Source organism: Alosa pseudoharengus, unplaced genomic scaffold (genome assembly GCF_046254945.1).
Source record: "Alosa pseudoharengus isolate Yale_2024_CS ecotype anadromous, Long Island Sound unplaced genomic scaffold, YU_APseudo_1.1 YU_APseudo_1.1_scf_18, whole genome shotgun sequence".
NCBI classification, from domain to species: domain Eukaryota; kingdom Metazoa; phylum Chordata; class Actinopteri; order Clupeiformes; family Clupeidae; genus Alosa; species Alosa pseudoharengus.
The window spans coordinates 7080024-7102489 of NW_027468650.1; the positions used below are offsets into that span (position 1 = coordinate 7080024).

Consider the following 22466-nt stretch of genomic DNA (forward strand, 5'->3'; position numbering starts at 1 on the left):
GTATTTTCCTGCTGTGGACTGACAGACCATCAGCGGAAATGCTCTCAAAGCACTTTCCCAGAAGCACCACCACCACTGGTCCAACTGGTTCACCACTGATCAACTTCAGCCAAAACAACAATAGCAGCAGTTTAGCAGTCTCTTCCAATTAAAATCACTCTGAACTTTGCCTCTCCAGCAATTGTACGGACTTCGGTTGGTCGATTGCTTAGATACAGACTGGTTGATTCCTTTAATAAACATTGAAGCTTGTGAGAACACTGTTGTTGGTGTGTCTTATGGCATCCCAGTCCTGTCTTTGAATCTTTTCCTCTCTATGATCAGAGCTCGTCACTTAAGCGTCCAGGAATACATGAGAGTATTCTGTCGGGTATCCGCATACTGAATGCTAGAGAGAGTGTTCGTTCCCAAGGTATGCAAGGAATATAAGAGCTGTATTCGGAATACAAGGATGTATTCATTTTCATTACTCATGCTTGAAAAGTGTAAAACACTGAAAGCTATAACAACATCCTCCTCTCTCCCTCGTTCTCCCTGCTCTTTGCGACTTTGATTGACAGACATCTTAGGAGTCCAGTGGTGTGCTTCCAATTGCTTAAATGCAAATGTTGAGAGGAAATGTCTGAATGGAATGGACCTCTGTAATGCTGTTTACAGGCTGTTGAGTGAGCCTGGCATACAGAACCCTGTGGAATCCGTGCTAAGCTGTTCTTTTGAAACAAGCCTACTGTAGCGTATCTGTCCCGAGGACTGGGTTGGCTGTGAGGGCTACAGTAGAGCGCTCTGCTGCCTGCAGCATGAGCTCACAGCTGATCCATCTTGTGGTTCCCTGAAACCCAGCACCTTCAGCACCTCGCCATTCCCGCTGGCTGTGGGAAATATTCCTCTGTGGACCCTTAAACCACGCCTCTAACATACTGTATGTAATTCACACACACACAAACATACACACACACACACACACACACACACACAAAAGTGCATGCCGACACATTCATCCAATAAGAATTCTGATTTATCAGAAAAATAAAGACAGTAATCATCTCACACATTATCCCTCTTTGTACTCCTGCACTGCTGGACTATAAAAACACACACATTCACACTCAAGTATTAACCAAGATCCAAATACACATGCACAGATGGAACATACTGTACACACACACACAGCACACAGTGCAAAAATACACTTACACCTTAGTTCATACAGATAGGGCAGCCGTGGCCTATTGGTTAGCACTTCGGACTTGTAACCGGAGGGTTGCCAGTTCGAACACCGACCAGTAGGAAGGCACCTAACCCCTCACTGCTCCCCGAGCGCCGCTGTAGTAGCAGGCAGCTCACTGTGCCGGGATTAGTGTGTGCTTCACCTCACTGTGTGTTCACTTTGTGCTGAGTGTGTTTCACTAATTCACGGATTGGGATAAATGCAGAAACCAAATTTCCCTCACGGGATCAAAAGAGTATATATACTTATCCTCTTTTGTCCTTGAATAACCTTTCTGTGTATGGAGAAATCCAGCCTGACCAGCTTAGAGTATCACCGCACAGCCAACACTATGAAGGTCATGACCCTTTCCAGCCTGACCTGTCAACCCAACCATTGTTTACCTTCTCCTCCATATTGCTGTCTACCATTGTTTGGTCAAGGCAGAATTTAGAATACTGTGTAAGCAACAAGATTATACAGTGCTGCCAGAAAGAGGGGGTTTTCATTATCTTCGCTATTCCAAAGAAAACAGCAGATAGAGAAAGTGTTTGCTCTCAACGCCGGTTGCAATTGGCCAGTTACTCAGTCGCGGAATTTCCTGGAGGACATTTGGGTATACTGGTCCATTCAGGGCTTGAGGATTAGGTGAATAGCGCATTCATTTATGTGGCCCACTTTGAACTTCCCACTTCTCCTTTCACCCTCTGTTGATCCGTGCGCTCAGGAAACTTAAAATGGGCAGCACCACACTGAGCTATGTTTATTTATCGATAAGACAATTATCAACCTATGGTTTCTGGTGTTTGGAAAACCCATAGCTCATTCGGTTGCCTTACTATTTGGAAGGGCAGAATTGCTACCCTGGCCGCCGTAATTGTCCCTTTGTGAGTCATACTCCTGTTAGCCCTGTCAGAGTGCTGAGAAATTGATGTCATTAACATGACATGTATGTTTGTTTTGGTTTTGCCGCCCGAACCAGTCATACAAAATTGAAGGTTGGTCGCGGCATAGTCGGTTTGACCGTCCAAATCTCAGCGGTGGCTGTTTTTCGTCTCACTCGGACATTTCACTTGGACTTTGTGTAAAAGGGATGGACAGTATCCAGGATGCAGGGGGTGAGGTGATAGAGGGAGTAGAGGAGAGAGGGAGTGAGCAGCACTTGGCATGCTGACTTGCCCTGAGCCCTGGAGGGCCTGAATGTGATGAATTACTTCCGAGAAAGACAAGGGGAGGAGCTTCATTATAACAACATGCTGTAGTCCTTTCACACTTCTACATGATACTACCGTATGAAATAGGGCTTGTATTTTACAGCCTGGCAATAAAATTAAAGCCCCAGTAAGCTGCGTATAGTTATTTATCAGCCATTTCAGGATGAAGAAATCATGCCATCGTAAAAACCCAATGAATTCAGACATATTCGCCAAGTCTTCCAATTGTGTTGTCTCTAGGCGCTTCTTACTGTACTCTATTGGAAAGGAGCTGACCACAGAAGATATCCAAGTTATTTATTATTGTCACATGAAAAGGCTCGAGCTGGAAATTTTCAGAGATTAATGATTTATGGCTCCCTTGTCAGGGCCCTTGGCTGGTCCAGACATCCAACCTCTGAGGCCCACACACACACACACGCGCACACACACACATACACGCACACACACACACACTACTGCTGTTCCAAACACTGATCTCTTTAAATGCTATCTTGGGCATCAAAGCCTGCAGTAAACCCCAAATGTATGCAGTGATGTCATTCACCCATACCTATTTTAAGAGTAGAGTGATCGTTTTTTCTCACTCTTTTTATAGTAAAATCAGCCCACTTTACTTCCACATTTGAGAGCCAGGAGGGCTTTCTTCCTACTAATAATTTGGTAGCCACCAGTTGAAGAGCTCTCTAATTCGGTTTGCTGTGCAGAAAGCTTCAGATTCATTCATAGTCTCCATATGAAATTAGAAAACATGCTCTGATTAAAGGCAAACTCATACATCAGGTTGTATCAGTCAAATATTTAGTCATTTCAGATTTGTGCAGAAGAGAACTATTGTAATTAGCTTTGGCACAGAGGGTGGTGTTTGCAATGCCTTGGCTCTGTGGTTGTTTGCATGAAAAACAAATAGAAGTTAACACATCTCTTTTGCCAAACAATTGGAAAATGTTTTTTTTTTGTCTCCACTTTTCCTTTCTTTTATTCGTTTTTCACAAGTGCCGTGTTTGTCCCCCTCTTTGTGTTTACAGTGTCTGAGGGCATTTTAATGACGGTACCTAAAACTGCACGGAGACCAGTGACATAGCCAAACCTTGCAATTTTCTGTTGTGGTCAATGTGTTCCAGGGAGGGAGATGACAACGATTGAAAGCTGTTAGAAAAAGAGAGAAAGATAGAGAGACATAAGCAAAGAGTTTAATTATGTGTGTGTGTGTATGTGTGTGTGCGTGTGTGTGTGTGAGTGTGTGAGTGTGAGTGTGAGTGTATTAGCTTATGGGCCTCTAAGAACCAGGCAGAAAGGGCCTGAAGCTCCAGCTGTCCCTCCTCTGCGGCTTGACGGCCAAGGGCCACGGTGCTGCCCATCACTTGCAGCCTGTTTATCTGGAGCCCTTGCCAGAGGTCGCACTCTTGTGGAAGGTGCTTGGCACGGAGCCAGGCTAAGCCTGCCTGTTTGAGCCCTGCAGCACTTTTACAGTCCCCCCTAATTGACACATAGGAGGACCACGGCACTCTGGGTGCCCCAGGAACGTCAACTTCTTTACATACTCGGTTTTTGCAACCTATACTTTGACTTTATTGAGCCATAAGTGTTGAGAGGGTCTGATTTCTTTCACAGGCATCATCGGCTACGCTCCCTACATCAACCGGCTCGTTAAACAGTGGGACCTGCACGATAACGATGATGACCAACTCTTCTACACCAAGCTTTACGTGGACCCTCGTCAGCGGGTAAGAGGCATTTGTGGGTCAGAGGCTGGGTGAAGGGTTGGGCTGCGTGCAAAAAAAGTTACGAGCACCAAAGTTACAAGCGAGCTTGTAATCCCGTTGTATGTACTTATAAAATGCATGGAAACACATCACACCCTCAGAAAACAAACAAACAGGTTAAAAATACTCTGCGCATCGGTCACTCGGGGACAGACAGTCTGAGAATTTCCTCCATCTCCCTCTCTTTTTTTTCTCTTTTTCTCTCTCCTTCTTTCTGTGTTGCTCTCTCTCAATCTCTTTTCACTTGCTTATAGGAGAGTTTAAACATGACCCTGGATCACAAGTGCCAGATTTTCCAGAATTTAAATGGAGCAATTGGTGAGCAATATTAGTAAAAATCTACCATGTCACATTCTGAAACATTTTGTTCTATTTCCTTTTAATGTGTTGGTTGTTTCGCATTTTTGTCAGTGCAATTATCCTCTCCCTTGTCATGTAAATTAAAAGTTGACCTAAGTGATTTACAGCCTTGCTCTTCCATTGACATTACTACAAATGCCAAAGCCATGTGCATATTTGGTTGAGTATTTTAAGATCCTATCATTGCCCTGTTTTCATGTCCCTTGCAGATGAGGTTATGCTCAAATTCGCAACAGACAGGGTGCGTGTGAGGAACACCATGTATGACACCCTCCCTGTGGTCGTTCACGGCAACATCAACACTAAGGTCAGTGGGGTTTTTTCTGACACTCTCCTGCTCTCTTTCTCTCTCTCTCTTTCTCTCTCCCTTTCTCCACAACAGAAGGAGAAAGATAAACAGATCATTTGAAAGATGTGTGACTGATTTTCCTGTTTGGCAACAGTCTGATTTTCTGTGAAAGTGCGTGTCCATATGTGCTTGCTTGTCTTGGGGTTTGGCTTCCACAGAAGTGTGTAGTGATGACTTTCAGAACACAGACCCGGTTTTGATATTCTTAAGAAATCTCCTTGGGGGGTAGGACTAAGGTTTTTAGGAATCCAGATGGTTCCTTGGCGAATGAGGTCAAACTCGGCCAAACCTCGTTATTGCCTCACACATTCAGCGGTTTGGCCCCAGACAGCCAGTGGTGGGACGGATGTCTGCTAGATAGGGTAATTTCCCCCTCCCGCCTCACCCCATCCTATCTATGGTGTTCGCAGGCAATCACTTCCATCCGTCCCCTCTCCCCTCCACCAGTGCTGAGTCATTCTCTCCACAGGCTCCGACGGAGACGGGTAATGAGTAGTCAGCAGCCTCATTAGCACATCTATATCTCTCTCTCTGTCTCCCTTTCCATTTGCCTTCTCTCTCACTCTCTCTCTCTGTATATCTCTTTCTCTCCTCACTCTATCTCTCTCTCTGTCTCCCTCTCCATTTACCTTCTCTCTCTCACTCTCTCTCTCTCTATATCTCTCTCTCTCCCTCACTCTATCTCTCTCTCTGTCTCCCTCTCCATTTACCTTCTCTCTCTCACTCTGTCTCTACATCTCTCTCTCTCCCTCACTCTATCTCTCTGTCACTCTCTCGCTGGCACACTCCAGGTTTCGTAGACACGACGCCACCAAGCAGAGCTGTGCTGTCTGCTCTGGCTTGTTTGGCTCAGGCTCACACACAAGGCCTTGTAAAACTACTGTGCAGCAGGTCCGTGAAGAACTGCTTTGTGTCCGTTCCCTCGGCAGACAGCTGTCTGCTGTTGATGCCCTCCTTGATTTTGGGAAGGAAAAGAGAGAGAGGGAGAGAGAGAGTATTCTTTCCACACCAGCCTCTGAGTCATTTTTTACTGACCTGTAAACTGGTTGCATAGAGCAAATAGTAATGGCTTAGCGCATCATTTAGTATAATCTAGGCTCTTCTTTAAAGAGCTTTGCTGGGAGTCAATTGGGAGAAGCATACAGTACATACATCTGGGTTCCATCTGCTGGCTGGTTTGGACTGAGGTCCGCAAAATATTCCTCAAGCCACATTAGCAAAGTTAGTTGTCACTTTATTAAACTTGGAAATTTAATTGACTGAAATAGAGTGACTATTTTATTTTTTTCCACCTGTCTGTCTACAGGAGTCTAGCCAGAAATCTTTGTTTTTCACCTACAAAAACTCTAACATCCATTTTTTTCTGAAAAGTGATTACTGGCATGAACTCATTCTAGGGCGCACATCTTGGTCTCAGGCTGTTAAATTGTGTACCCCCTCTTACAAGTGTGATTTCTGTTAACCTAGTGGAGCGAGAGAGAGAGATCCCACTAATATCGTAAATCATGGAATCTTGCTTTACGAGAACCCACAGGCAAAACAGGTTGATGAATGGAACTGTCTTGCTGTATAAGGGTGTACCCAAATCATAGCGCTGCTCTTAGGCTGATGGAATATTCGTCTCTGAGTGAGTTTCCACTAACGTCCTTCAAATCTAACGTCTTAGATGGGACAGTCTAAAATAACCTCTGCTAAGATATCATCTATATGATACTGTCAGACATATTTTATGACTAGAACGTGGGTGCAAAGGAGTAATTACTGTCCCTTCCGTCAATGTATACTGTATTTGACTGACTGACTATCTTGGTTTACCATTTTTGGGCCTGACCTGTGAGTGGCCCCTCTAACTCACGAGGGTGGACACATCTCTTCCCCTCCCTAAAGCACGAGAGACCAAATAGGCAGATGTGGAATTCCAACAGATAAACTCACTGTATTTCATGCATCCACTGGTTTGCTGTCCTTGGCTTTGTATAATGTGCATGCTGTGTTGTGTGCTGTTGATAGTTCAAATCTTTCCCCTCTTTCTTTATTTGATTCTCTCTCACTGTTTTTATTTCCTCACAGATTTACTTGAACCACTTGGCCAACTACGTACCCGATGCCTGGAATTATGAACAAGGCTGTGGCAACTGTGACCAGAACATGATGGACTTGTCTCAGGCCAATGTGAGTCAAACAGTGAAAAAAGCCATACTGGCTTTGATTTTCTTCTCACTCTACAAACACCAGGGTTATAAGTCTGAATAAAGGTTTCCAAAGTTAACACATGAAAGGCAATTTTAAACTTGAATCCCATCTTTTGTGCTCTATCTATGAATGCATCAGTAAATGTCCTCGCCATCTCAAAGAGAAACAAGCAGGGATGGGCATTGGGAATCCAGACTTTGGCCTATCTGAGAGTGTCCAAAACCTTCCATTCCCTGAACATATCCCGTCTCCATTTCACTGTCCAACAACAACAGTCTGAATGCCCTGCGGACCCTTATTAAAAGTGCATAAGTGTCTCAGCCGAGCTGCTTGAGGAAGACAGAAGCACATTGCGACTGTGGCCCAGGAAATGGCTTCTCTGGTTTTTTGAAGGGTTCACTTAAAGGGGTGTCACTGTCAACCAGACTGCTTTTTAGTGGGCTTCTCTGTATGGGTTTAACCCACTGGGTAAGTTGCCGCGGTTGCCCCGAAAATTTGTCAAAGGGTTCAGCCAAGGCTGGCAAAGCAGGAACCGTCGGACCGTCTTGGCACGGCCCTCTACATCCTTCCTGTGTTTTTTTTTAAAACTCTTTCTAGACAGACATCCCTCACCTCCAATCATTCTTGCCAGGATGATTGCAACCACATGTACTGTAGGTCAGACAGAAGGTGAACAGGGACTGTAGAAAAGATTGGACGGCCGTGTTGACATCTTTACAGCACCTCTTAAACCGAGCCATAAATGTGTCGAAGGTCATATTGCTCTCAGAAATGATGATACTGTGCAGTCACACCAGAACCAGAGAACCACTGCAAGCTAGCCATGATCCTTTGATGAGAACATTTACAGTTCCAATAAAGAGCGCCTTTTGCATAACCAAACACAAATTACCGTTTCAGTTAGCACATTCTGGTGAGGTAATGAATGTTTTGCCATTTTGATGTTTTGAGCATTCAGTTGCGTTTAGTCATGTATCTCATCATCATCTTTTTAATTCTGGGTGAAAGGATGTATTTTGTGCTAATTGTTCTACTGTTCCTTTGAAATTAAAATAATGATACTTGAATTGCCATATTCCATATTCTCCTAGTTGGGCCAGTGCACTGTTGATGAGGAAAGGACTTCTGCTAAAGTTGTTGCATCAGCCAATGGATCACCCAGTAGGAGCCTTGAAAAATCTCTGTTATTGCGGAGGCTCGGTATGGGAACCCTCCCCATTCGGGGTTAGTGCTGCTTGTGAGCTTTGCCGTCTGTGGTTTCTGGTTTGGCTTCGCCAAGCAGGATGGGTCTGCGTCTGAGGCCCTTTTGAAGGGACAGACAGCAGCCGTCCGAGTCTGTGTTCAGTCTCGTCTCTTGCCTCGTTCAGCGACCCGTCTCCACCCCTCCACGGTTTTCTCCAGCAGTACCAATTTTAAAAGGCCCACTGTCTTGATCTCTGCAGGGGCACTCCCTCCATCCCTGGATGGCCGAGCCGTCACGGAACTTGCAAATTACATGCTTGAGCTCGGACTCTGTTTCATCCAGGCCTTGGCATCCGTATGTTCTGGTCAATGCCTGGAAAAATGGCCCTCACTGACCAAGCTATACTATCTCAAGGCCTACACAGTGTCATGGGAAAGTACTGTGTGTAACTGACCTTAGGGCTGCACATCCAGGACTTAGGATAATGAGGAGAATCATCCATCTCCCTCCTGGTGTTTATCATTTGGCGGAGTGCACACCAAATCGAAGGGTAATATATATAACGTATGCTCCAGATTGCCTACAGTGTTTGGCTGAAGTGCGGTTCTTTGCAGTACTGAAAGGTCAGTGGAGTAATTAGTCTTAGTCCTGCCATGACAAAGAGGGAAGATCTGTGAGGTCATAGTTATGGTAAACAAACTTTTGCTTTATCTAAACAGGAATACCCCAGAGTGACGGTTGGTATATTTATCGAGCAGCCGACTCCTTTCGTGCCTGAATTCTTCCAGAGACTTCTTGACCTGGATTATCCGGAAAAAAAACTGAACATCTTCATCCACAACAATGTGAGTGTCTGAGTATGTGGCTAGAAATGGGGTTTCATCGACCATATCAAGCTGGCTGACACAATGTATTACCCAAGTCACTGCATTTGGGTCTTTGTGTGTCTATCTTCTATAGCTGTATACCTTTATTTGTGTACATCTTCTATAGCTTTATATATTTGTGTACATCTTCTATAGCTAGCTGTATACCTTTATTTGTGTACATCTTCTATAGTTGTATACCATTATTTGTGAACATCTTCTATAGCTTTATATATTTGTGTACATTTTCTATAGCTGTATACCTTTATTTGTGTACATCTTCTATAGCTGTATACCTTTATTTGTGTGCATCTCTCATTTGGTGATTGCAGGAGGTTTATCATGAGAGACACATCCAGAGGTTCTGGGAGGACAACAAGAATACGTTTGCCAGCTTCAAGGTTGTGGGGCCGGAGGAGTACTTGACTGAGGGCGAGGCGAGGAATATGGGCATGTGAGTTGTTTCCTTCTCGCATAATTTCAGAGGGATGCTTTGAAAAAGAGAAAAAACACATACACAAACACACACAGATTACAGGTCTAAATTACAGTGTTATGACGGCAGAGCAGCATTCGAATTCCAGATCCAAACCAAAAGAAGTCAGACACTTCCTGAACGGCACTATACAGTTTAGCTCATGTCTGCTTAGCCATATGAACAGCAACATGGCATCTTCTCCCTACAATACACAGCATGATATTACATAGCACAATATGTGACCCAAGCCTAGTGGCCCAGGCTTTTCCCCACCACAGTGAACCAATCCTGGCAAGTCTGAGGATGAAGCCTTTCCTCTCCTCAAATCCTGACAAATCTTCCCACTGCGAGTTTCTGTTTGTGTATGCTGGTGTGTGAGAGGGGTGGGTGGTCATCAGTCAATCACGTCTCTCCAGACGCTAATACTGATTTATGATGCGCTGGGTCGTTGACTGTGGTGTACACAGCAGGTAGGGGTCACACCTGCTGAGCCTATTCCATGCCTCAGGCCCCCACAGCCATAGTACATCTTACCCCTCAGTGCCTCCAGGTGTTGATTGAGCGATGATCTGCTGACATGGCAACACATATATTGCTGTCAGCAAACAGAAGTATGGAGGGAATGGTAAGGGAGAGAGATAGAGAAGAGAAAGAGAGGAACATAGGGGAGAAATGCATTTCCCTTTGAGTAAAAGGAGCCAAGACGTGGGACATGATAATGCAAGACTTTACAGGAATCTTTCATTTTCAGATGCCTACTTTGTCATCTGCGGTGCCTGAAGCTTGGTAATTGAGAAGCAGATCTCTCCTCTGAGGAACTCAGCCGGTGTATATTTAGGGTTTATGCAAATGTGTGGCTCGAAATGTGCATGTCAGGTTATGCATTTTAATGGCCTGTCAATTTGCATTTGAGCTGTTCTGAAAGCAGGGATGAAATGATTTTCTAAGGTCATGTCGTTGTGTTTTGCTCTCACGCAGGGATCTGTGCCGGAAGGACGTGCATTGCGACTACTACTTCAGCATCGATGCCGACGTGCAGCTCACTAACAAGCAGACTCTGAAGGTCCTCATTGAACAGAACAGGTATGTACCACGACACGCCCGCACCATAGCATGGGCAACTCAAGCCATTCCAGAATTTTCTAAAATCCCCTGTTTGCCTGAATGTGGCAAAGCCACAGGAACATTATAGCCGGGCGAATGAAAAAAACGACTCCTCATGGTTTTAAAAATAGGCCCGCATAACTTCCTGTTTTTCTTGACTCTATGGAAGCAGCAGCTGTAGTATAGGGGCATCCCAGTTGAAAATGCCTGAGAAGGCCTTCCGTGTTACGTTACACCAAAGACACCAAAGACAAAAGAACTTGTTTCTGTCTCGTTCCCATGTTAGCTTTTTAAGAAAGGGTCACTTTAAACAGAGGTCTCCATGGCACACTCTCCCTGTTGTTCCCTCAAGCATTCGTTGGCTGTCGTGCACACCCTTGGAGGAAGCCCATGGCGAGATATTTAAAGACAGCATGGGAATTCTTTGGCATTTGGGCTAGTGTTGCTTTGTGTATATGTGTGTCTGCAAAATACGTTGCAGAAGGGCAAGTAGATCTCAACAGCAAAAAATGCCGTTTTATTGTCGCATACTGTGTTCATGCTCTGTAATTTCCACAGATATTTTTTTACAGTGACAGGCTTGACTGATGATAGTTTCATTTTTCATCACTAAGCAATGTGGTTTCATAAGAGTTCACTCCTGCAGTCTCAATAGAATAGCATTGATCTTTCTTTAAGAGGGCATAGTTGTTCCTCAACTGAATATTTACTGCTGGCAGCTGGTACAACCATTGGCTAGATTGGGTAGAACAGTAATTGAGGCTAAGTACTTTATGATATTATCAGGAATTCTCATATATACTAGGGTATATTTGACATGGACATTTTAGCAAGTTTGTCAAGTTCATTGGAACAAATGAGATGCACAAATGTACACTGATTTAGAGTTTCTACGGGCTGTTAAACACTTGTGGCACTTGATTATGTCGGATGCGTAAATTACAAGTCTTGCAGTTTTTAGTTTGTCTGGTCTGGTGTTAAAGTTTTCATAAGGCTGCACTTAACGTTGCGCCACAAAAAAAAATGGATTCCACCCACAAGACATCACTGATTTTTATGCTTCCTGACAGATACCTTCTTTCTCCCTCTCTCCTCAGGAAAATAATTGGTCCCCTTGTCACTCGCCATGGCAAACTGTGGTCCAACTTCTGGGGAGCCCTTAGCTTGGATGGTTATTATGCACGGTCAGAGGACTACATTGACATTGTGCAGGGCAAGCGTGTGTAAGTAAACTTGGCCAGCATCCAAACAAACGAAAAAAACAAATGCTTACAGCCGACGTTTACATGTGTGCCTACATTATCCATGATGATGGAAATTTATGAAGCTTTACATAGTTCAAAATATGTCTGGGGAGCGTGTCCACAGTGTGAAAATCACAGGCTCCCCATCCCATTAGGGTCCCATTAGGCCTCCATTTGGTGACCCAGTCAAGCGACGCATAGAGAGTTTATGAGTACCAATGTGTGTCTTTGTGTGTGTGTGTGTGTGTGTGTGTGTGTGTGTGTGTGTGTGTGTGTGTGTGTGTGTGTGTGTGTGTGTGTGAGAGAGAGAGAGAGAGAGAGAGAGAATGAGAGTCAGACAAGAGGATAATCTGTGATCATAGCAGTCGCATCCTGCCGCAGACACAGGCGGGTTGGATGGATAACATGTGTTTCATGGCTGACAGACACATACATACAGAAACACACAGTGGCAAGGATTTCCACTGTTGGTTTCTGTCCCTTACAAAACAATACTGGATCAGTTCTTCTGTCATGGACGAGGTGGACAATATAATGAAAAGCCAGTGTTAGCTCTAAGTATACATTTTAACCGCTCTCTCTGTCTCTCTCTCTCTCTCTCTCTCTCTCTCCCTCTCTCTCTCTCTCTCTAACACACACATCCCTCTTCCTCTCCCATTTGTCTGTCGTTCTCCAACCTTCCCTCTCTTGCAGTGGTGTGTGGAACATTCCATTCATGGCACATATTTACCTAGTGCAGGGTGAGTTACTGCGTACAGAAATGAAGGAGAGGAACTACTTTGTTCTGGAGAAACTGGACCCGGACATGGCTCTCTGCCGAAATGCCAGGGAGTTGGTAAGACCTCGTAATGTGTGGCCTGTAAGTTAGGGGTTAGATATTTTATTTAGAGTTAGAGATATTATCCATGTAAGTGGTTTTAGCCTTATTTCTATCTAGTGTAATTAGAATATCTAGTGTATTTTGTTAACGTGTCTGTTCAATGCATTTCTTATGTTATCTCAAAAAAAAGGCCTAAAGCCTCTGTATATTCATCTTAGCTATGCAATATGCAAACTATTTAGCCTTAGATGTGCAACATGTGCCTTGTTTGATCCTTAAAGTTCCGCAGCTCCTCTGACATGCCAGGAGCTGCTGGGCAAGTATTCTGTGTAGAAACGCTCACTGTCCTCCTAAGGGCATGACCCCCTGTGTCTCTCTCTCCATCTCTCTGTTTATGGTAGCCTTTGTGGTGCGCCTCCAGCCATATCCCACCATACCCCCACCTTCCCCTAGTCCTGTGTTGTCTTGAGTCCCATCTTGTAGCAGCCATCCACGAATGCCCGGAAGGCTGCTGTGTATTGGCTCCTCTTTCTCCCCCTCCTTTACCCCTCTCGCCTGTACTCTTCTCTCTCCTCCTAAACACATCCTCCTAACTCTTTAACACCGATCAGCATTCACACTGCTTGGGCCCACTTCAAATTTCGTTTGGTTTTCGTTCCGTTTCCTGGGGTCTTATTTCGCCAGCATGCAGGGTATTATGGACTGTAACCTCCCCACTACACTGGCTTTCCGTAAGGGGAATTTGCTGTCTTGTGCGCGGGCGCATCCTCTGTCAATCAAGAGCTCCGTGTTCTGTGACGTACACATTTGTTTTTGTTAATAATCCAACCCTTCCACCTTTCGCTCTCCTCTCCTTCTCAAAAGAAAGCATTCATGTTAATGAGGTCTCATAATGGTGCTTTTCCTTCATTTTAGACGAGACAGAGAGAAAAAGACTCTCCTTCTCCGGAATCATTCCATATGCTCAGGCCCCCCAAGGTTCCGTTCTTGACTATTCTCCTTTGCTCTGTTTTTGCTCTTTGAGATTCAAATAAGCAGCCAACAGCTGATTTCCTTAAGGAGGTTATCTGACTCTCTCAAACTGCAGACATTAAAATGACTGTTTTGAGATATGATTTGAGATTTTGATAAACATATCCAGAATCTGATTAAATCAGCAAAGATGTTTGAAATTATAATATGCAACACCATATGCTTTTTCTTAGGATTTTAGCGCAATGCATTTGAAGTGCTCTCTGGTATCAAAACTTTACTACCCTCCTACGGAGCTGTGTTGTGTTGCCTGGGAAGATAGAAGCCTCACTTCCCTTAGAAGCCAGGACCATTCTGTGCCATGTCTTTAAAAGTAGTGGCTGACTATCTCCTCAGAATTACTACAGAGAGCATCGAAGAGGAATCATTTGTTGTCACGGCTTGTAGATTTGATCTCATTTGTTCACAATCTGGAATGATAAAATAGCACTGGCCTCATACACAGTCTCTGAGTACGCTGATTGGGGAGTTTAGATGGTGATTGCAGATCATTGCAGTCCCACTAAAAAGATACTTTAAAAGGGACTTGTGGAGAACCAGTGCAGTCTCTAAATTGAAGAGAATGGATATAATTGCTAAAAGATTGTTGGTTCTCGTTTGGAACATGTTGAAGCCCCAAGTGTTGCAAATCGCCATGCCAAGCCCAACCCCCATTCATGGTGCAATGAGGATAAGTTTAAAACGTTGCAGAATACAATCTGCTTCTTCTGGACAGACGCATTTCATCAAGTCAGGAGGAAACCTTTTGGAAATATGCTGTTGGCTCACAGATTGTGATAGATTCCATAGCCTGTTACATAAGTGAGTGAGCCTGGATGTAAATAAGGGACAGAGCAGATGGAAGTGGAGCCGTGAGAGTGTATCGCCCATGAGCTCGTAGTCTCGCATAAGTTCTGAGAAGGATGAAATAACGCTCGGCGGTAACGCCCATGCCTGCGTTCCCAGGAGCCCCTGGCAGTAATCCAAGTCGCTTTTGGTCTCAACAATGCCCCCGCCCCCCCCCAAGCACACAAGTAACCAAAACTGCCCCCTCCCCCTGCTCACCTCATCTCTCCAATTGCCTTGACCATATCTCAGCCTAGGCTACTCATGACACTTCCTGCGAAATCTCTCAGAAAAACAACATCTGGGTCCATTCCTTGCCAAAACATGTGCTGTACCAACCATTGAAATATTTAATCTAAAACCTTAAATGAGAGAAAAAAGAGAAAAAGCCTAGGTTGACTCATATACTTACCCTAAACCCTTTTACGGCCCTAGTGATGCTTCTTCATACAGGGAATATGATTCCCGGAATCGGCTGTATCCTCCAACTTCCCAGCATCCTCCTGATCCTATTCCCTGACCTACCCAGTCTCTCCACTGCATAAATAATCAAAGATTATTTATTTACTTTTAAAATCTCTCTGATGACCCCTCTGTCAGGTTAAACTCCCACACAGAGACCCATAGCTGTGCAACATAGGGTATTTTTGAAAGCTAATGTCACTTTCTGTCTGTTCTTGTTATAAGTTATATGCCTCTCGTAATTTCTTAAATGTTAACAGTTCTGTCTTCATTGTTTTGTTCTCTTCTTTGTTTGCTTTGGAACCTAACATTGTTTTCCTTGGGGGCTGTAGGGGATTTTCATGTATATTACAAACCGCCAGGAGTTTGGAAGACTGATATCCACAGCTAACTATAACACTTCGCTCAGAAACAGCGACCTGTGGCAAATCTTTCAGAACCCAGTGGTAAGTCGGCCAAAAAAGCCCCTCTTACTCATTTTTGCAGCCATTCTGGAGATGAATTAAAGCAGTGTTGGACAGAAAAGATAACATAAAAGATAAGGTTATAGGGATATTTTTTAAGGAGTTTGGCTTTGAGAATGTGTAATGTGGGACCCAAGCCAGAAGCCTGTGCATGCAAGTCAGCTACAGTATAGGACAAGTAAGACATGTTCTACCCTCCCCACCAACACCTCTCCATGATTTTCCATAGGACTGGAAGGCAAAGTACATTCACCCAGACTATGTGCGCATCTTCACAGAGAACATTCTGGAGCAGGTAGGAGCATGCCTGAAACAAATGATGGATGAACCGTGATGTTATCAAAAAATATTTCTGAGCTTTAGTGAAAATACTGTAGGCCTAATGTAATAGTGGCACAGGAGTGTGATTAATTCTGAAAGTATTAAAGAGCAGAACAACAGTATTAAAAGTCAGAACTATTAAAGTATTAAAGAACAGAAGTCTAAGATTGTTATATGCATTGTGTTTTTGAAGTGGTACCTTTCTGGTATCCCATTTAATGTATGCTTAATACACATGGTGATTCATAAGTATCTTTTGTTGTGCATTTTTAGCCATGTCCAGATGTGTTCTGGTTCCCGGTGTTCTCAGAGAAAGCCTGTGATGAGCTGGTTGAGGAGATGGAAAGCCTCGGCTCATGGTCTGGAGGCAGGCATGAGGTCAGCCCAACACTTCCATTAAATAGAAGAGAGGAGGACAAAAAATAGAATGAAAGGATGACTGCCAGAAAGAAAAAAATAACTTTTTGTCATCATTCGGAGAGGCAGAGAAGAAAAGAACGGATGCGTTAAGGAGCATAAAATTGTTAAAAACTCATTAACGTTACTTCCATATTGAAACGGGCTGTTAAAAACTCATTACTTCCATATTGAAACGGGCTGTTTATTATCGTCCCGTATCCAAGGAAAGAGCTAAGCTCTAAGCCCTCTGACACTTGGATGAATGAAATTCAAATTATGGAATTATGGAAAACAAGTCTGCTTTTTATTTGTCACTGCTGATTACACTTGCTCAGCTCAAACGTTGAGCAGACGTGGATGATGGTTTACCATGTGCACGAAACACACACAGAGATGCACAGACAGGCACTCTTCATAGAGTTTGTTAAGTACATTTGTATAAATAGCCTGATATTCACGCACCTACAGTATGTGCCACTTAACCCTGAGGTGCTCCGAGGACAATAGCCCTTGTAATATAATTGATAAATGTAAGTCGCTTTGGATAAAGGCCTCTGCTAAATTAATAAATGTAAATGTAATGTAAGTTAGTCACAGACTTTGGCCTAACAACTAAATGCTTTTTTTTTCATATTTATATTAAATATTATATTATATATTAAAAATATTGTCTATATATTGAATAGCTCATTGTTGGTCTGTGTGGTCCTTCAGGATAAGCGTATCACGGGAGGCTACGAGAGTGTCCCCACGGACGACATCCACATGAAGCAGATCAACTATGACAAGGAGTGGCTTCACTTCATCCGCGAGTTCATCGCGCCCGTTACACTCAAGGTCTTCTCTGGCTATTACACCAAGGTGAGGCCAGCAAGTGGCCTGACCAAAACTGGACTCAGACGACTGGCCGGTCTGTGTTCTAACTAACAGATGGCCAAGGATAGGACCCAAATACCATGAGATCATGTCTCTCTTTCTCCCTGACTGAGGCCCCAGTTACAGGCCATAAAAGCATCCCTTGACACAGCATACTGACTTACTCCCTCCTGGAACATTTCAGATATTTTTACTCCTAGAGTGTTGTCAATGTCTGCACACTTTTTCGTTGGTTATATGGTAGACTCATAACGAGAGAAAAAATACCCTGAGATATTTGAAACTGTTTAAGGCTTTCATGGTCGTTCCCTTGTCCTGCTGTATGTGCTCCAACATGTAGTGAACATTCCTCGATATACTGTATGTCCACACAACATCACAAACTTGACAATTCAAAACTCCTCAGCAGTCACTTTAGGAGGGTGCCCACTCCCTTGACTAATCTCTAGGCCAAAAGGATCCTGTTTCACCATGCTTCAGTTACTGTGAAATTCCAACATGTTTTAGGATTACAAAAGACCCAGCTTTCTGCTAACTTTTAACTGACTTCTCTCTGTCTCACCATCCCTTTCACAATGCCTCAATCTCTCCTGCACACAGGCCTATGCCATCATGAACTTTGTGGTGAAGTACACCCCTGAAAGGCAAGCCTACCTGAGGCCCCACCATGACTCCTCCACATTCACCATCAACATTGCTCTCAATAGCAAAGGAACCGACTTCCTGGTATGCTCACTTAACATATAATTTTTGATTCAGTTAGAATAATCTTGTGCAATTTGATCACTACAAAAAAATGTATCTAACCAAGTGTTATTAATCTTATATTAAAGCAACACCAAAGAACTTTCCCTCTGTCGCACGCACGCTATATGTTTATCCAGCACCGGCTTTGCAAATAACAATGTCCACAGACAAGGTAGAATATGTTGCATGATTTATGAAAGTACGATGTATTGCGACATCAAACGCAAGTCAAATTTGTAGTTTCTTATGTCTCATTCCATCGAAGTACAGATCCGCTACCCGATCTGGCAAACTTACATAGTTCGGTTATAGCCAATAGCGGGCTGCGAAGCGAATGCAGAAGTGCCGTTCACCATGTTACAAGTTGATGAACCACTGAAACGATTTTGGAAACATTATTTTAAGGTACAAAAAACTCTTTGGTGTTGCATTAAGATAAAAAAATCTAGTCTGTATTGTTTTTAGTGTGTATTAGTGAAGAGACTTACCTAGCTCATTTTGACTTTAGTTTTTGAGTTTAATAAGAGTTTGACTTATTTTAAGACGTCTTATCTAGATAAATTTGCTTAACACACTGGCAGCCAAATTTGATAGACGCAACAATGGTAGCCAAATTTGCTTGTTTTTTGATAATATGTTGATAAGTCAAACTCTTATTGAATTAAGTCAAATGATTTTACGAGAAAGCATTGTGTCTTTATACTAAAAACAAAACTGTAGTTAGCGAACCCGGAGTTTATTACAGAAGACATGCTCTGTGTGAGATCTCAGTCTTCTGTGAGATCAACAGTCTTCTGTAATAAACTCCGGGTTTGTTAACTACGTTGTTGGTGCTTCGATTTAGGGACCCTGAGCAAGCTACTAATGAGGTTTGATGCTGTTTTGAACAATATTACTGGTTAAAAAAATGCTATTTGGGTAGCGTTTCACTCATGGCCCTTAGCTAATCCACTGTTTGTGATTGGGGCTATAGTATATACCGGGCCAAGCTCTGTAGTGGTTGATCAATGAAAAATACTGTCTCCACGGCTTATGTGATGTGTTTTAATGCAGAAAAACACAATTTTCGCTGGAATTACACTTTAATAACACTAGGTTAGACAAGCAGTATTTGCAATGAGAATCAACTTCTTGGTTAATTTAGTTAGATTTATTTCAGTCATGTGTAATGGCATTTGAGTTGAACAATGCACCATACACAATTCCATTGTCACACACATAGCTGCTTATAGAGATGTTGCTTCAAACTCCCCAAAGCCTCACACTGTGCTAAACATCTACTGACAAGTCTTCATCACTGAGCACACATAACGTTCTCCACAGAGCAAACATATGCGCAAAGGCATAAATATTTAGTCTGAAGTGGTTCGTGAATGATGACGGGTGGTCCCCTGCTGGTTGTGTTTACCCCGGCCGTGTTCTTTCTCCAGGGAGGGGGCTGCCGCTTCCACAGGTATAACTGCTCCATAGAGTCCCCCAGAAAAGGATGGAGCTTCATGCACCCAGGCCGACTGACTCATCTCCACGAGGGGCTGCCCACTACCAACGGCACACGCTACATCGCAGTATCATTCATCGACCCTTGAATCTCGCCTCTTTTTTGACTTAGATAAAATAGAATCTTTATGAAAGTCTCATGTGAGAGTGTGAATCATTTTTATAGCTGTATTTTTTTTAGTTTTTTTTTGTTAGACAGCTATTTGTACTGCTGCAATTTACTGTAAGAATTCACGGGAAAAACACAGTGAAAAGTACTGCGCACACAAGCACACAAACTGAAACATCTTTCCAACCAATCCCATGTACTGTAGTACTGTCTATCTGTTTCAACATGTGTTTAACAACACAAATGAGAAAGACTGGACTCTCCTGTCATCGCTGTTAGTCTTCCGGGCCAAAATTGTCAATGCTTCATTCAATACCATCAACCGAGGGATGTCATATCACCCACTAATGGCTGTAACATATCCATCTCCATCTGTCATGAATATCAAAAGGTTGAAAAGTTCATCTGCTGTCGAGTCCACAAAAGGTTTTGTCAGTTTTATGTAGTTTTGTTGGATTTAGTTTTTTTTTTTAATGTTTGAAGTTGTAACTGATGTTCCTTGTGCTCCCTCTGTTTCTTTTTTTTTCCACAGAAAAGAGCATGGTTACTTGTGTGTAAAGAGAGAAATGTTATATTTTTGTAAATTTGCACAGCAGGAGAAATACAAATGACAGCAGGATTTAATATGAATTCTGTTAATGAAGTTCAATTCCAAGTTTTACTTGAAATGTTTTTCACCACAAGAAATACATCTAAGTGCCTTTGAAGGTTTCTGGACTGAAAACATTTTGGAGATGCCTCATGTCTGCTTTCTTTGAAAGTTGTTGTATGAATGAACTTTGAGCCTCAGACCCGTGGAATCTCTTAACTTATTTCTGAAATGGATGAAAATTATGAAAATTAAATATTTTGAAGAAATTTGATAGTTGTACCCTCTGTTAGATGCACTCTATACACATGGACTTTTTTCTTTATGAGGTATGCAGTGCAGTGGGCGAATCTATGCTTTTGAAGTATTAACATTCCTTTATACCATGATGTCAGGCTGACTTAACCATATGTAAACAACCGTCAGGGACTCGGTTAGCTGAATTGCTAAAACAATAAATCTTTAAGAGGGTTATGGCTTGTTGATAGTCTCAGATCTGACCAGAACAGAAAAGTCACAGAAAAATGGATAAAATTATTAAAAATAACCACAAAGCAAATAAAGATTTTTTATAGAAAAAGTAGCCGATACCCTTCCAAAGTCAATGGATGAAATGAAAGAGTAGTTCCGTGATCTTGCATGCTAAGGCTCATACACAGCATGCGTGCACACACACACACACACACACAGAGAGACACACAACCACTGTAACTATATACGTTTTTGGTGTTTTAGCCTCCCTGAAGATTCCTGGGCTTCGGAGGAATGGTGCTGTGCAGAGAGGCGAAGGGCTCTGTGTTGATGTACATGTCTGAGAGAGGAGCAGGGCCCAGTTTGCCAGAGTGCTACCCTGTCACTCCACACAGGCCAGCTGCACATGTGTGCACAGCCAAGATTGATGACGTGGGCCCCAGTCCAGGAACAATAGGGGACTGGCTGTTATGTTCGCATTTCTGGCACATCTGGGGTTTAAGCTGCACTTATTTATTTATTTATTTATTCAAGTTTGCAGGATGAGGTCAGCACAGTTGGTTTCAGCTCAGATCACCATTCAGTGTATATATAGGTGCCCAATATTGGGTATTCTTTGATTTGCATACAACACTCCAATTGATAGTGGGCAAGTCTGGGGATGTCTTTGAGATGAGTGATTTCGGAGGTGTCTTCCAGAGAAACTTATAAAATGCTTGAGGGAATGTGTGTGTGTGTGTGTGTGTTGTGTGTGTGTGTGTCTGCAGTATGTTTCATCTGTGCATCTGAATCTTGATTCCCACTTCGGTAACACTTTCTATGAAGGTTGTATTTATAACGCCCTATGAATGCATTCAAAAGGTTTTATAAGGTGTCTATAAAGCATTGTAATGCTCATTATTACCATCTATATGTATTCACAAGTCGTCATAACCAACTTCATGATGCATTATGACAGCTAATTATGAATGATTATCATTTTAATCTGAATAATGCATTATAAATATGTCAAGATCTGCCTACTCACTTGTCAGTTTTATGATGCATCATAACTTCTTTGCTTTGCTAAATGTGTATAGTGATGCATTAAGAGTTTTGACTACTAGTCCTATATATATATATAGCTATAAGTATATGTAATAAAGTTATAATAATGTATACATCTCCGTACAGCACACAATTATAAACAGCTATGCAATATCATAAGTGTTATTTGTCAGCTCTAAGTAAAGTGACAAGAATATGACCCTATTATTAACAAATATAAGTTCACTGAGTAATTAAAGGGTGCAATGAACTACGTACCGAGTCTAGCATCTTTACCCCATATGCACAATATTATAAATTACTATGTTAATGTCATAGGTGTTATTTGTCAGCTTTAGGTAAAGTAGAGCAAATGAGGTGTTGTTATAAATAGATATAAGGTTATTATAAACAAATATGAGGCACAATGAAATGAGAGCCTGGACAGTAAAGACAAAAGGAATGCATTTAGTTCACTTTATTTTCATTAAAACCAACACACATAATCAGACTGATTATCAATGCTCTGAGCACATTACACAAACACAATGAGACAGGCCAAAAAATTGGCACGGCATGGTCCTATATTTTGTGGTGGTGGTTATTATTGGAATAAAACTCACAATGCCACTGAAATCTATCTTGGGTCATTTTGAAAGATTGTTCGAATCAAAATAGACCTTTGGTTTAAATGAAAATAAAGTGAACTAAATGCATTCCTTTTGTCTTTACTGTCCAGCTCTCATTTCATTGTAAGATAATAGGGTCATATTCTTGTCACTTTACTTAGAGCTGACAAATAACACTTATGATGTATAAATTATATGATGTAGAAATTATTATAGCTTTATTATATATACTTAT

At 42.6% G+C, this 22466-nt stretch overlaps 1 protein-coding gene across 2 annotated transcripts in view; it reads left to right on the top strand.

Moving 5' to 3' along the window:
- The window catches only part of plod2 (procollagen-lysine, 2-oxoglutarate 5-dioxygenase 2), a 34948-nt gene extending 14571 nt beyond the window's left edge, over nucleotides 1-20377 (top strand). The window contains exons 5-20 of one of the 2 annotated variants that reach the window (XM_076290166.1): nucleotides 4036-4148; nucleotides 4442-4505; nucleotides 4757-4854; nucleotides 6967-7068; nucleotides 8992-9117; nucleotides 9471-9592; nucleotides 10595-10699; nucleotides 11818-11943; nucleotides 12658-12799; nucleotides 13700-13762; nucleotides 15436-15549; nucleotides 15797-15862; nucleotides 16162-16266; nucleotides 17002-17148; nucleotides 17764-17889; nucleotides 19341-20377. In XM_076290166.1, the coding sequence (XP_076146281.1) occupies nucleotides 4036-4148; nucleotides 4442-4505; nucleotides 4757-4854; nucleotides 6967-7068; nucleotides 8992-9117; nucleotides 9471-9592; nucleotides 10595-10699; nucleotides 11818-11943; nucleotides 12658-12799; nucleotides 13700-13762; nucleotides 15436-15549; nucleotides 15797-15862; nucleotides 16162-16266; nucleotides 17002-17148; nucleotides 17764-17889; nucleotides 19341-19496 (1775 nt within the window). In that variant the 3' untranslated portion in view covers nucleotides 19497-20377. The remainder of the gene's footprint in view (nucleotides 1-4035; nucleotides 4149-4441; nucleotides 4506-4756; nucleotides 4855-6966; nucleotides 7069-8991; nucleotides 9118-9470; nucleotides 9593-10594; nucleotides 10700-11817; nucleotides 11944-12657; nucleotides 12800-13699; nucleotides 13763-15435; nucleotides 15550-15796; nucleotides 15863-16161; nucleotides 16267-17001; nucleotides 17149-17763; nucleotides 17890-19340) is intronic. The other variant, XM_076290167.1, reaches the window with a different exon arrangement.
- The last annotated feature ends 2089 nt before the right edge of the window (nucleotides 20378-22466 follow it).